We start from the raw sequence: 16076 nt of genomic DNA, 5'->3' as shown, positions 1-16076 counted from the left end.
GTTTATTTAATTTTTTTAGTAAAATTAAAAAATTTTACTAGTAAAATTAAATTTTAAATTTAAAGTAAAATTTTTTAAATAATGTAATAAAGTAAAATAAAAAAAATATTTTTTAAAGTTTTTTAAAGTATTATTATAATATCTTACCAAAAAAATATATTGCTTCGTTACTTCTTTAAAATATTTTATCTAAATATTATGTACGTAGTCCAACATTTGTTCTTTTCTTCCTTCAAATATCAATAAGGTTCTGTCAAAAATTGCCTGAGTAAATTTTCGTCAAGTGAGAAACTCAGAAATAATTGAATTGATTTCATCAACTGTTTCCACCATTGACATAAAAATATTTTAGTAATAAACTTATAAGGTAATAATTAAATTTATGACTTACTTTTTTATTTGATGCGTTATTAAGTATATATTTACACAATAATCACATATACATATGCTGCAAATCTACATTTTCTTCCATATTGTTTTATCATATAATAAATAAACATAATTAAATACGAATAACAACAATAGAAGTGCAGCATTTAAATAAAAAATCGAATATTATCATGTAATATATATCTAAATTTTATATTTATTATAAAACATCAAAATAAAATAAATCATAAAATTAATATTGTATCATGAACTAACCGTTCAAATTTTGGCAGTGTAGTAAACTTTTATAAAACGTCGGTCATGATAGTACTTCGGATAAAAATGCAGTTACACTCATATAATCTCACGAAATCAATTCAACTGTTTCAACTAAGACTTTTTATCCGTTTGTGTTGCGTTTGTTGTTCGAAGAAAGATGTTACGGATATTTTGTGAGATTTACAATAAGGCAATATGTCTCTCGTATATGCGAATTGTATATGCGAATATATACTTTAATAAACTTTAATCGGACTCATTTACTAATGCTCACACGTCAAAGAATGAAATTTAACATAACTTAACCTAAACTTAATATACTTGATAACACAACGACCGGAAAACGGGAAAACACTAGCTTTCCTCGTATCTCGTATTCGCGGACAAACGATCACGAAAGACTGGAACCAAAGAGATTCAACAACTTGCATGAAGAGTGCAGTCTTCATGACCAATAAGATAACGTTATTTACGTGCCGATGTTGCGCAACGATGTGGTGCACCTACACTTGAATAGTGGCGCCAGCTGTTTCTAGTCTTCGCTGGCCTTCACGTTCACTTCGTAAACCAAATGGCGATTTTTGTCAATTTATGTTGTTTGATGTACATATAGCAATAATATATTGACCGTATCGAACTTGTTTTCGGAGATCACGTGCCGTAAAAGAAAAAGAAGAAGATATATAGCAATATGTATAATAGCATTTATTAGTTTTACTCGAAAATTGTGCATTTATGTTATTATGTCGAAAGCCAAAGTTACAGCGGAATGGAGGAAGAGGGTAAAATCGGAGTACATGCGATTGCGGCAAATGAAACGCTATAAACGAGCGGACGAAGTCAAGATCGCGTGGAACCAGAATCGCAAAGTCATGACAGGTAAGTATTTGCCGTTGTAATGCTAAAAAGCTAATAGAATAGAATCTTTTCTTCAGCACACAAAGCCAAGAAGAGAATGTGGTTCATATTTTTCCATATTCTCACATCCTTCCATCCTTTATGTTGTTCTATTTTTAAATCTAAACTCCCTAACTTGTCAATTTCAACTACAATATTATTATTATATAATGATATTATGGCTCAAAAATTTAAAAATGAGTTAAAAGAGAAGGGCTATAAGTCAAATATAACAAATAGAAAGATTGATAGATAAATATAAAGTCTTATTTAATTATTATAAACTCTAATAAAACATGGCTAACATTTGGATCATCATTATCAATGTTTATAAAATTTGTCAGAACGATAAAAACATAACATATGGTCGATGAAAAATAAAAATTACTTCCCATTGTCTAATTATATAACCGTTGGTATCAGTAATTAAAATGAATCTTCGTCTTGTGCAATAAAAGAATGTCAGTGCATGATTATAAATTGGTGTCTAGAATGGAATATAATAAATTATAATTATAAATATAATAATGTAAAATTATATAAGAATAACAGAAATAATTTAATATTATTAAATAATACAATACTAATATTAATGAAAGTTAAAATGTATATCTATTATATTTAATTAAAATTAATAAATTCCAATTAAATTAAATAAGAAAGAATACCTTTCATGATTGTAGTTGAGAATTCAATTAAAAATGAGAATTCAATTAAAATATGTATTAGGCACAATAGATGCCATGAGAGAAAGATGTCTCTTTTCTTTGATGTTATGAGACAAAATAAATTTAAATTTAATTGCTTTTCAGAGAAAGAAGATAAACTTGATGTTAAAAAGTAGTAAGAAGTGAGACTAAAAAAGGAGGGAATAGATAGAGGGATGGAGGGATATAGATAGGAAAGAAAATACAATATTATTCCTATCTGATCTTTTTCAGTTTGTCTATACTTCTGTCTCTTCTCCACATCTTTTTATTTCGGATTTTCTTTCTTACAATATTAATTTTTTTTCCTCTATTTCTATCAACTTTTAATTTTTATTTGTATCTATACTTTACAGCTAAATTCCATGCAGTCTTCAATTTTCAGTCATTCTTTCTTTACTGTCTTTCTCACTGTTCCTTCTTTCTCATTGTCCTCTTAATCCTTTAACTTCTTTCTGTATTTGTCTAAGCACAAACTAAAAAATAGATACTTGTCAATATTAGCATACAACTTTGTATTACATTAATTGTTTATGATTTTTTGTTGAATAGAGCTTCTTATTGCTGAACAAAAGCGTTGGACAGATGGAAAGGCAACGTGGCTGGCAATGCAAGACATTCCACCTCATCTTTCTTGTATGAAGAAAGCTGAAATTACTAGTCCCGATGGCGATGTGCAAAGTTGTCCTGTAAAAATAATTAATGCAGTGACTCCTATACCAACCATGTATACATGGGCTCCCATTCAACAGAATTTTATGGTGGAGGATGAAACCGTTTTGCATAACATTCCTTATATGGGTGATGAAATTTTGGATCAGGATGGTACCTTTATCGAGGAACTTATAAAAAATTATGATGGAAAAGTATGGAGAATAATTAAAACATGATACAGTGTTAGGATCATGACACACAAAAAACTGAAGTGAATAAACAATAAATGAATTAGTTAATGGTCGCGTTCAACAGACTCAACTGCTATTGGATGATTCAAAAGAATACACCAATAGCAGCGAGTGCTCATAACAGTTGAGTGACGCGATCAATCATAATAGAGATTGTTTGTAAATCCAACATATTGATTTCCTTATTGCTTATATCTTACTGCTTAAATTTTTCTGTGTCATAACTCTGATACTGAATTATTTCTTCTTTCTTATTTAATATTGATGATAAGACAACAAGAATGTAATGATTCATTATGTTATACTGTGTCAACTGTGTTTCTTATTGGAAACATCCCATGTGATGAATTTTATTGTCACTCATTTTGTTGCAGGTCCATGGTGATAGAGAATCTGGTTTTATGGATGATTCCATTTTTGTCGATTTAGTGAATGCTCTAGCAAATTATGAGAGAGAAGATAAGGACAAAGAACAGGTAAAGAAAGGAAAGGAATCCTTAAAAGAAAAAGAAAATCAAAAAGAAAACGACAAGAAAGATGAAATAAAGATTGAAACAAAGACAGAAAAAACTGAAAGTGGGAGGACTGCTGCTACTCCATTTCCATCAATGCATATATTTAATGTAAGGAAATTATATAAATATCAAATATTAAATAAAGGAAATTATATAAATATTACCAAATATTAAATAGTATAATCCTATAACATAATTGCTTTATAATTATTTTCAGGCAATATCGAGCATGTTCCCTGATAAAGGAAGACCAGAAGAATTAAAAGAAAAATATATTGAATTAACAGAAAGATTCGATCCAAATGTTTTACCGCCAGAATGTACGCCTAATATAGATGGTATAAATGCAAGAAGTGTACCTAGAGAACAAACGATGCATTCTTTTCATACTTTGTTCTGCAGGAGATGCTTCAAGTACGACTGCTTCTTACATCGTGAGTATATAGTGAAACGATCTATTTAACGATTATTTAAGTTGTATTTTGTGAAGTAGATCGCAAAAGTGATATTATCTTTAATACTAATTATTTATTTATTTAATAATATAGGATATTACTTTTAGAGCTAAAGTAGAATCAATGACATAAAAATACTTCGCTGAAATACAACTTACTAAAGTATTGTATAATATTTTAAGTGTTCTAAATTGAAAGTTTATTAATTACAATAATTTGTGATTCCTGATTTATCGTAGCAGCCAGGGGGACTTCGCCGCAAGGTAAAGAACAATATTGCATACAAACTAATGCATTATCGATCGGAAGCTTTTTTTTGTTTAGCACAGAGACATCGTCAAGGGCTCATCTGCAATCATATTTCATTCATCGTTCATCGCTGTGTCTAAATTTTTCTCCATTCACTATGCCGAATTAGCCGACAAGAGTACATAGTGAGTTTATGATGTTGCTTGTAGGTCTTCAAGTTTGCCATCCAGGTCCGAATTTGCTGAAACGAAAAGGACCCGATTTGAAACCGTTTCCAGAGCCATGCGGGACTGAATGTTACATGCATTTGGTATGTTATTATGCTATATTTTAATGAATGTTATCCTCAAAGTCAGATCTGATCTAACTTTTTATGTAGGAGGGGATGAAGGAGAAGCTGGCGGCACAGGCGGCGGATATAAAAGAAGACGAAGGTGACGAGAAACGCGGTGGTCCTAGGAAAGTACGAAAACAAGCAAGCGTCGATTCTGGAAACGAAGCGAGCAGCGAGGATAGTAACGATAGCAATAAGTACGGTCAAGGAGGCAGTTGTCAAGGTTAATATATAATTCATTAATTTATTATAATCCATTAGATTTCGTGTGTATGTTTTAAATTTTAATGAAATTCTAAGAAGTCTTATTTTTTTCAAATTAGACTTTAAACAAAACGTTAACAAAAATAACTCCAAATCTGAAGAAATGATGGAGGATCAAGCACAACCTGAAAATCAGGCACCCTTCACGTTATTAGGAATTGGCAAACGAATTAAGACTGAAAGTGAATTCTCGTGGACAGGTTCAGAACAGAGTTTGTTCCGAGCTCTTCACAAAGCTTTCCCTGGCAATCCATGTGCATTAGCACAAATTATGTTAACGAAAACTTGTCAGGAGGTTTATGAATTTGCACAAAAAGAGGCTTCGGATATTCCTGCTGTAGAAAATCTGAAGGACTTTACGCCACCGCGAAAAAAGAAAAAGAAGCATCGGTTATGGTCCATGCATTGCAGAAAGATACAACTTAAGAAAGATTCTGGTATATTCATTAATTAATTTCAAAAAAATTTTAAGCTTAAATTATGTTTCTTTCAATCTCTAATTATATTTCTTTCAATAGGTGCTAATCATGTTCATAATTTCGCACCTTGCGATCATCCAGGTCGCCAATGCGATAATTCATGTCCCTGCATACAAGCACAGAATTTCTGCGAAAAATTCTGTCAATGCAGCAGCGAGTGCCAAAATCGATTTCCTGGTTGTAGATGTAAGGCTCAGTGCAACACGAAACAATGCCCGTGTTATTTAGCCGTAAGGGAATGTGACCCGGATCTTTGTCAAACGTGTGGCGCTGATCAATTCCATATCACTAAAATATCTTGTAAAAATGTCAGCGTGCAACGTGGTCTTCGTAAGATTAATAAATTTCAAATATTATTAAAAATAACAAAGATGTACACAAAGTATAAGAAAATATTATTTGTAGACAAACATCTTTTAATGGCACCTTCAGATGTAGCAGGGTGGGGAATTTTCCTGAAAGAGTCAGCGGCGAAGAATGAATTTATTTCGGAGTACTGCGGTGAAATTATTAGTCAAGATGAAGCCGATAGAAGAGGAAAGGTATACGATAAATACATGTGCAGTTTTCTCTTCAATCTTAATAATGGTAAGTACAATGTAAATACAATAAACATGTAAATAATTGAAAATGAGATAAATTAAAGAATATTTTCTAGATTTTGTTGTTGATGCAACAAGAAAAGGGAATAAAATAAGATTTGCCAATCATTCGATAAATCCTAATTGTTATGCGAAAGTAATGATGGTGAACGGTGATCACAGAATAGGTATTTTTGCTAAGAGAGCAATACAACCTGGTGAAGAATTATTTTTCGATTATAGGTATATTATGTAATATTAAATATCTAATATTAATTGATTCATCAATTGGAACTGTATAAATGGTAATTTTTAGATATGGACCAACGGAGCAACTTAAATTTGTCGGCATCGAGCGGGAAATGGAATTTCTTTAAGAATTTATATATTTTATATATACATAATCAACACTTATATAAATAATACACTAAACACAGATACATATTAAAAATGAAAAATATATATAAGTACAAAATAAATACTGGTGTGATTCATTTATCAATATGTATAATAAAAGTATATTTCTTCATTTTAAAAAATTAACGTCTCTGTCTTTACTTTGTCTAATAAAATAAATTGTTTAATATTATAACATTAATAGATTTTGTATATATAAGAAAAAATGTAAGAAAAAAATTAGAAAATTTTATAATAATAATTTTTCTTTTTTTAACATGTAAATTTCATGTGTTTAAATATTATCAATGTGTTTGTGAGAAGTTATTATTGTAATATTATGTAAATTGCTATATGTATGTATATAATCTGAAGACATAGCAGTCTCGGCGCTAAGAAAAGCGAAGCGTCATTACTATATCGCAAAATGAGAAAAGTAATAAAACGATGACATATAACTGACATATATCTGACACAGATGATTAATAGATAAATATAATCGATGTTGAGTCACATTTTGATTGCAAACACTAGATATGACAAGTGGAAATATGTCTTATTTTTCAGTTTGTATATGGTTTTAGACGTATCATTTATTAAAAAGTTTTTTATAAAAAAATCGTTTTAGATTTTCTTTTTAATTACTTATATCAATTTATAATTTATAAATATACAACAAATTATTTATTACAATTTGTACGTAAAATAAAAAACACATTCTTTATTCGTACATTTGTCATGATTGTATATGTAATAATAACAATAATAATAATAATAGTATATAATGATACTGTATATATGTAGATATCTTTCATCAAATCTTTATAATTGAAAATATGAAAAATTCTTAAAAATATTATACGAAATATAAAAATTTTTTTCCTCAGGATTTTGTAAGAAAAAATAATTGTAAAATTTATCATTGTTTAAATTTGTTTCAGAATAACCCGATTGAATTTTTTCTATGCATATTATAATTAATTACAAATTAATTTCAAATTTGGCGATTATAAAAAGGATTACATCAAAGATAAGAAAACGTGCAAAAATGCCTCGAAATTACGAACAGTCTCTCGACGATTATGCTTGGATTAAAGCGTCACGAATGACACGAGCTTTCGCGCAGCTTATAACGGAGTTACCGCGAAGGGATTGTAGGGAAGCGTCTCGGTGATCCCGACGTGGGAATTCGGCCACCAGTTGCAAGCTTCGCGGCTGCGAAAGCGGTTGGACCGAAAGTCTGTGAAAAATTTCAGATTGGAGGATCTAAACAAAAGGTTTCTCTTCCCTAAAAATAATACGCATATAATATATAAATCAAGTTTCGATCGCATTTAAATTATAGTAACGATTTTAATCCTTGAATCTACTGAAAATTAATTCGTGATTGATTTACGATGAAACAGGAGCTCAATTCTGCGACCAGCGATATCATTTCTCGTTGATATCTGCGAATGTTTTTTGCCAAATCTTCTTACGAAGAATAAAAAATAAAACGCGGAAGTAGATTGAACAAAAATAATTAATAAAAACCATGAACGGAGCTGCGCACCTGCCGATGATAATTGTGAAAATTCGCGCATTTTAAATTTAATTGGATTCGACATCGGAAGGTAAATATTTTATTATTTATGCGTGTATTGGATTTGTCTGTGATCTGGTCCGGATTCAATATGCGCGGAGACGAATAGCGCGAAATCGAATCACTTTACTGGATAGTAAATTTTGGAAATTTGAGAACATTGTACGATGCACAACGAATAAATATGTCGCGAAGAAGGTGAAGTGCAGAAAAGCGACATCGTGCCATCGATGATACTCGACCCGTAGGAGGAAAGCAATTTGGATTGAGGCCAAGCCTGAGGAAATCTCATCCGTGAACATGGAGGAAGAAGGTAATTTTTTAAAGAAAAGAAACTAATTACCAGAAGTTTCGTGTTAAAATTGCAGGAAGTAATAGTCCCTGATAAATATAATTATTTACTTTCAAGATTAGATTATAACTTAAGTGATTATATATTATTAAATTTTATAGAGAAATATCCAAGGTGAAAAATTTTCATATATTTTTTAGAATGTCTATTTGAATTTTAGAATTTTTTAGAAATTGGAATAATTTTATAATTGTTTAAAAAACTTCGTAGAATTTTATATGAATTAGAAGGTTTGTTTTCAGAAGTGCTAAAAAAAGTCTACTTTTTATAATTGTTTTTTGTAATTTTGTTGAATTCAACTGATATATAATATTAAAATTACGATTTGCAGTATGTTTTATGCGATATTTGGACTTTGTTACATAATTATTTAAATATCATTAATATATAATAATAATAATAATAATAATAATAATTTGTCATCAGATTTTAAAGCAGAAATGTAATATTCTAACGTATATATGAAGATATAGACAATCGACATTACTGTATTAAATTTGAATTTATGTAACATTTAAAGACGGCTATAGATTTGTTACATATCTGCGTATCATATTATTGTCGTGTATCAGTATAGATGGGGATTGTTGCATCGTGCGTATCGATATTTTAATTCAATGATATGTGCATCATTGAATTAACATAATACTCAACAAGTCTTCTTAAAAAGAGATTATATTTATCCAAAATATATCGCAAATCATAATTTTAATACTAATATTTCCTAAAATGATAAAATTATTTATAAAATAATATATGTAAAATTATAATTATCATAATATTCATAAACTTATGTGATAGTCGAGAACAGTTACGTGATATACAATATAAATAAACATTGTATTGTTGTGACAGAAGCGTTTTTTGAAAATATGAAATTATAATGAAAAAGTGCTTTTATTATATGATATGACAGCTTATATGAAATACATCACTCTTGTTATTATAAATGAGATTTGAAAATATAAATATGCTGGTACATGCAAATATTAAAAAAATTATGATCTTCACATTATGTTTATAAAAAAATGAAATATTACTTTATTTTAAAAAATTGTTTATTAAAAATAAAAAATATGTTAAAACATTTTAGGTATTTCTGAAAATTATCTGAAAATTTATAGTGTTTAGAAATCAATCTATCGAACATCGCAAAATTTACACAATTGCGAAATATTCAATCAGCTGTTTAAAAAATTATAGAAACTGTTTGTTGAATTTAGTTTTCATTTAAAATTCTTAGATTTATAGTATGAGCTTTCTCTGTCTCTAAACGCGAAGTCTGATTGTAACTTCATTAAGTAATATTATAAATAATATTATATTATATTATAAGTAATATTATATATAATATTGATGACAAATAAAGAAACGTAATATAAATACTTTTTTCTCCATTAAAGATGCCTTTTATATCAATATAATAGTAATGCTGGGAAATACTCGTTTGATGAGGGCAACACACGAGCTGAAGTGATCTTTCCTTAAGAATTGCTATTATGAAGCTTGGAAGACGTTACAGCGTAGTGATGTGATTATGAAATACGCTCAAGAAGACGGTGAACACATATCAATATATAATATTGAAAAAAATTCCTTTTACAGGAAAAATTTATGTAATTTTAATAATTTTTTATAATTTTATATAATTATTTAAATGTTGGTACTTCAAACATTAAAAATAACAAAATTGACGAGTTTCATTTAATAAAACTTAAAACAAATTTTTTTATAATATATTATAATATATACTTATAATATATATATAATATCTTATAAATATACTGTAAATATTTTGAATAAATTTGTTTTAGGTCTTAGATAAATTTTTTCCGGTTTTTATGTTACATTTAAATATGTTAATGCAAATATGTTTATCAAAAGAAGCGCTTTTTAATTATAAGTGCAAAATGTTTTTCATCTCAAAAACGTTTTCGCATAATTTTATTTTGCGCTTTCACTATTCTGCATGCAAGACTGCGCGAATGTATTCATTTTAATAAATTCTCGTTTTTATAAGTTCATTTTAATAAGCACTCGTTTTTTAAATAAATTTATACAAGTATCAGTACGTATCATACGTTATATACCGTAGAAAAATGTAATAGCAAAGAGAATTCGTTTAAACATACGGCATAGGACTGCATTTAATTCTCGCGATTCTTTGATCCGGATATTTTCTCTCTTCTTTTCTTTTTCCTTTTGCGAGAAACGAATGAGCGAGCGTAAATTCCTGGATTTAAAGCGCACCTGTATTCGCACCTGTATTCGCGATTGCGAGCCGGTATTATGCCGCATCAATGTTTTGCGACGTGTGAAATCCAATCCACCGTCTTCTTGCGCGTATTTCATAATCACATCACTACGCTGTAACGTCTTCCAAGCTTTATAATAGCAATTCTCAAGGAAACAAGACCAAGGAAACAAGCTTCAGCTCGTGTTGTTCTTGTCAAGCGAGTATTTCCCAGCATCACTATTATATTAGCGTAAAAGGCATCTTTAACGGAGAAAAAAGTACTTATATTACATTTCTTTATTTGTCATCAAGTTACATCTCACTTTTTCATCATCAACAGAAAAGATATTAATTAATTTGTCTTGAAACTTAATTTGCATAAAAGCTTTTCATGTTCTATGTCTCTAGGAAGTAAGTACACCGAGAAAAAAAATAGTTATAATTTAATTATAATTTATAGTTAATTATAAATTATAAATTATGAACTTTTTGCAAATATATAATTATATATTTTTTAAATAGATATAAATATAATTATTATTACTATAATTTATAATTTACATTATAAAGTAATAATTATCAAAATGAAATTTTTAATCTAATTTTTTTACTATGCAATTATATCAAACACTTTTCTTTCAGTGTATATTTGTATTCACATTTATCAAGAAAAAAATTTAAATTAATATAAAATATACAAACTTAAAAAGAGAATATAATAGATGCTTGATATGTTTAATTTTAATATTATACATAAATTAATTATAATTAATATATATTATTTAATATATATAATTATATATTTATTAATTAATTATATTTATAATTATATTAATTAATTATATTTACAATAATTAATATTATATTATTTTAAATTGTTCTATATTACATATCTACATAAAATAATATAAATCTATATAATCGAATACTTTTTTTATTCTATTCCACATATATATCTAAACAATTAATTTTTATCTAGATAAAAATCTAGGAATAGTTGAATGCAAAGTTTTTTTCTTATACATATAGCTGCAAAAATTAATTTGTACCTCTTTGCGCATGATATAAACTTTCAGGGGACGTAGTTTCCTTGTTGCTAATTTTGTCATCGCACGGTAATAAAATGACTCGAAGATCGGAGCCAAGTTCCAAATTCTCGAGCGGCATGGTTTATTTTGATCCTTCGCTTGGTCAATTATTAATCATGTACACGGAAATAATAGCGGGGTACGGCGTATGTTTATACAAGTCCTGATTGTTACGAACGTGTTACGAGCGCAACATCATACCGTACACACTTGCCACGTGAAAATACGTAATTCCGGAAGCCAAGCGATCACATTCGCGCGTATATATGTGAAGTCGAAACATAACGGCAGCAGTAGTAACAGCAGTTCTATTAAATGCAAGCTTTACGGTTCAAACACAAAGCGAATGCTTCTGTACGGATAAAGCGTTTTATACGACTTAATCCTTTCATTACTTGTCTCTATTTCCGTGCTTGTACGGCATTTACGATAGTAATCGTAATGATGATGGTAGTGCTAATAGTGCCGTTATAACATTCCGGATATTGACGATATTATTCTATATTATTGTAGATTTTTATTTAACGAGATAAAAATTAATTATGTATATTATGTGGGATATTTACTGAATATTTATTTAAAAAATTATTCTGTTAGGCTTTTATTGCTATTATAATATTATTTTAATATTGGTAATGCCACTAAGGGTGAACATTTTTTATCAATAATTTATTAATATCGCTGTAATTACATTAAAGATAGAAAATAAAATTACTTTATAATTTGAAGCAACAGCTATATATAGACAGAACACTACCCACGTCAAATATAATAAAGCTGTTAGGGAGCTATTTATGAATCAACAGATGAGTGAAATTGAATGAGAATTTAATGAGAAGATCACTGAAAATCCGATTGGTGTAACGAATTACTAGTTTCACCTCGCTGCTTTCAGTACGTATTTTAACGATCGTATTACATTTAATGATTTTCCGCGAGTTTGATTTCGATGTAAAATGACACAACGGTGTAAACTCGCTATAAATTTTCAAATGAAAAACATAGAATTCTGAAATCGTCGAGATAGCACGACTGTAAACATCGTATGGCTTTACCATACCGAGAATATCACATCGCATATTACAAGAACTCGTTTCCGCTCGCTCTCCAATTTGCATCAAATTCAAAATTTCATGATAAATATTAAATACAAACTTTGAATTACAAATATCAAATTACAAATATCAAGTTTTTAAGGCTGTCAGAATAGCAATAAAGTGGCACACTTCTTCTTGTGTTACAAGAGAATATGTTATTAGTTTTTATATTTTTCTTTCTCTTTTAGTTAAACCACGAGATTTCTATGATATTCAAATAAAATAATGCAACTGTTTTTAATTTCAATGCTTTATGGAAGATGACTTATTATATAAAAAAAAATTAAAGTTGTTATTCGAGATATAGACATTCGAGACATATTTTAAAACATGTAATAACAGATTACTTTCTATGAAAAGTACAACGCACATAGGAAATCGCAAACTTGAAACAACATACAGAGAGCTCATAACTTTGTGAATCATTACTTAAATTTCTGTAAACTTCTTTGAATTTATTCTTTTATATTTATTTTATCTACGTTATTATTTCTGTAGAGAATTAAACATAGAACTCCAGAATGATTTTTTTTACTTTTTGTGAACCGAATATATTTCTATAAACTGCAAATATAACTAAAACATGAAATAACATTATTAATTTTATAAATAACAATAACAATATTAATTATAAGATAAAAATTTATTATATTATTTAATGATAATTTGTCGGTTTAATATAATGTATAATAGAAATATTTTAAAGTACTTGAATGTTAAGAATTTTATGTTACAAAAATTGAATCTTAATACAGAGCGATACAAACTTCAAGAAGAGAGAAAAGTTTCAACAGCGACAACAACTTAAGTAAACTCAAGGAAAAACTTGTAACTACAAAAATTTAATACCATACTGAAAAGCTTTCAATAATCAGGAATATTCCACAAATTAACTCCTTTGTTCCATTTTGAATATTGAAAAAAATATCACTGATATTGTCGCAATTTTATAAAATAACATTTTACGTTTATTTTTTGTTTTATTTTAGTCAAATTTGAATTTACATTGTATTCTATTAATTGTACCACATCGAAATTGCTTGCATAAATGATAATGTCATCGGCTGATGAAACTTTCACAGTTCGCGGTCCGTGTTTCCAAGGAGATTTTGCGAATGTAACACCGAACTCGATTCGAAACCATGATAGACGCCTGATCGGTGAGGCCTGTCGATACCAGTAGCCTTCGCCACTTCGTGTCAATTCTAGCGATCTCTTATGATCGAAACTTCCCTTGACCAATAATACATCGACCAGCTGCCCGATGAAACTACCGATCCTCTCATCTTTCTTTAATAGTTTTCTTGCAATGAACTTTATCTATTTTTTTCGTACTTATTATTTAATTGTATTAGACGATTATATATTTTTATTCGAATCGTTTAAGAAAAATTAATATCAGTTTTACCTCTTAAAGGATATATGATTTGCACAACTTACATTTTTCTAATAATTTTAGAATAATTATATTAAAGAAACAATAATTTGATGTTTAGAAATTGGAAAGTCGAAAAAATTATTGGAAGATCGAAAAAAATTATTATTAAATCATAATTATTTAATTATAACAAAATTTTTGCAAGAATGAGATGCATTGAAGGTCAATAAATTACTGTAGTAAGGGAATGTTAAAGTAATAATGCAAGATATTTATTACTTGTGGAATTGCTAAGTAATTTTTATTTTCATTTTCATTTTATTTTATTTTCATTTTATTTTTATTTTATTTTCATTTTATTTTTATTTTATTTAAAGTAATTTATACAAACATCTCTTTTCTTCATTCAAATCAAGATTGTAAAACATGTAATTTTTTTTATCAATTAAAACAGCGCTCTGACAGAACATTGTAGGATAGCTGGCCGAATGCGTACCTTGAAGAGACATGTAGATAATTGCATAGTAAAGGCTTTCAGCCGAAAACCCAAAGCATAACCTGCACAATGGAGAACGCGTTGTAACAGAGAATTCATATCGCTAGGGATTCGCTGAAAATAAAGAAAAAAAAAATAGAGCAGCTGCATACCACGCGCGTAGCCATTTTTATCTTATATTCCGGACCAGCTCTCCCCAAGGAGATTCCCAGATGTAACGAAAGTACTATAAAAAAAGTATATACATGTTTGAAATCCCTTACGTATAGTAAATGTATATTGCGAACATTATTCGATGAATTCGATGAATTCGACATTTTGCTATATGTATCTTGACTTTATTTTGTATATTGAAAAAAATTTTGGTTGAAAATGAACAAACGAGAAAATTTTAATCATATCAATCATTTTGTTATATTCTGTTTTATATATAACAACTAGAATTATAATAAATTCAATCAGAAAATTCTATAATCTATCAATTTTCAATTAATGCAGAGTTTTTTTTCAGTGTAATTATATAGTTAATTCAATTTTTTTGTTTGCAAAATAATAATTTATAAATTAAATTAAATAATTTTATTAATAATTAAAATTATTACTTAATATATGAATATGCAACTGTAAAAAATACGTAAACTGTAAAAAATGAATGTACATAGTATGTACGTAGTAGAATGTATGTAGTTTATACAATTTTTTATGAACATAACTGAAATATTTAACAGATATAATGTATGGATGAGGTTTAAAAAAAATTCATTTTTTACATTTTTTCGATTTCTTAAGTAAGTCTGTTTCTATCAACAAAAAGAAATATTTATATTTTTAGTTTTTCTATATTCAAAACATTTCAAATATTTCTAATTCCTCGTTCTATATTCTACATTCTTATATTTTGCAGTTTTTATTTTGTATTACATATTTTGTGTTTTTTAATTCTACATTTTTTTTCCTATTTTGTGTATCCAATTTGTTTAATTTATAACGTAATAATTTCCTTTGTATTAAATTGTGCTTATAATAAAGTACCAGCTTGTTTTCAAATTTTATTTCCTGAAGAATTTCTTTGCAATATCGAAACGATGTTTGAAGCATGCAATATCGAGAACTAATAGTATACCCTCCTATCCAACGTGCCTATAAACCATACTTAACGAACACGATGTATTTACTCTAACAGGTTTATTCAGCAAACTTATATAGAATACTATCACGCTTGCAAAACAATATTTGCTGTAGCTTGTGACGCGTAAATTGTTACAAGGTGTAAAATCAAGTATTTGTATAGAATAATACATGAAATATAATATAGGAATGTTACATTGAAAGTAATGTGATATAATTATGTTTCACGCAAAGCAAATGCAGGCATTAATTGTCACATTTTTCAGTGTTTATATGCAATACAGTAAAT

At 28.1% G+C, this 16076-nt stretch overlaps 2 protein-coding genes and 1 pseudogene across 2 annotated transcripts in view; 2 read left to right on the top strand and 1 right to left on the bottom strand.

Annotated features, from left to right (window-relative positions):
- LOC105617658 overlaps nt 1-930 on the bottom strand; it is a 4514-nt gene extending 3584 nt beyond the window's left edge. The window contains exon 1 of the mRNA XM_012199215.1: nt 646-930. The gene's annotated coding sequence lies outside the window, so the exon portion shown is untranslated. The remainder of the gene's footprint in view (nt 1-645) is intronic.
- Nucleotides 931-1391: 461 nt separating this feature from the next.
- On the top strand, nt 1392-6411 carry LOC105617407 (histone-lysine N-methyltransferase E(z)). The gene is made up of 12 exons (XM_012198961.1): nt 1392-1527; nt 2805-3118; nt 3532-3780; nt 3890-4106; nt 4367-4390; nt 4586-4686; nt 4756-4933; nt 5034-5411; nt 5493-5783; nt 5859-6041; nt 6112-6277; nt 6351-6411. Exons 1-12 carry the CDS (start codon nt 1392-1394, stop codon nt 6409-6411), a joined length of 2298 nt encoding a protein of 765 aa, XP_012054351.1.
- A 4168-nt stretch (nt 6412-10579) lies between these two features.
- LOC105617406 lies at nt 10580-13593 on the top strand (annotated as a pseudogene).
- The last annotated feature ends 2483 nt before the right edge of the window (nt 13594-16076 follow it).

This window comes from Atta cephalotes (assembly GCF_000143395.1).
Source record: "Atta cephalotes unplaced genomic scaffold scaffold00013, whole genome shotgun sequence".
Taxonomy (NCBI): Eukaryota; Metazoa; Arthropoda; class Insecta; order Hymenoptera; family Formicidae; genus Atta; species Atta cephalotes.
The sequence above is the reverse complement of the archived record's forward strand: the minus strand, read 5'-3'. Positions and strand labels throughout refer to the sequence as shown.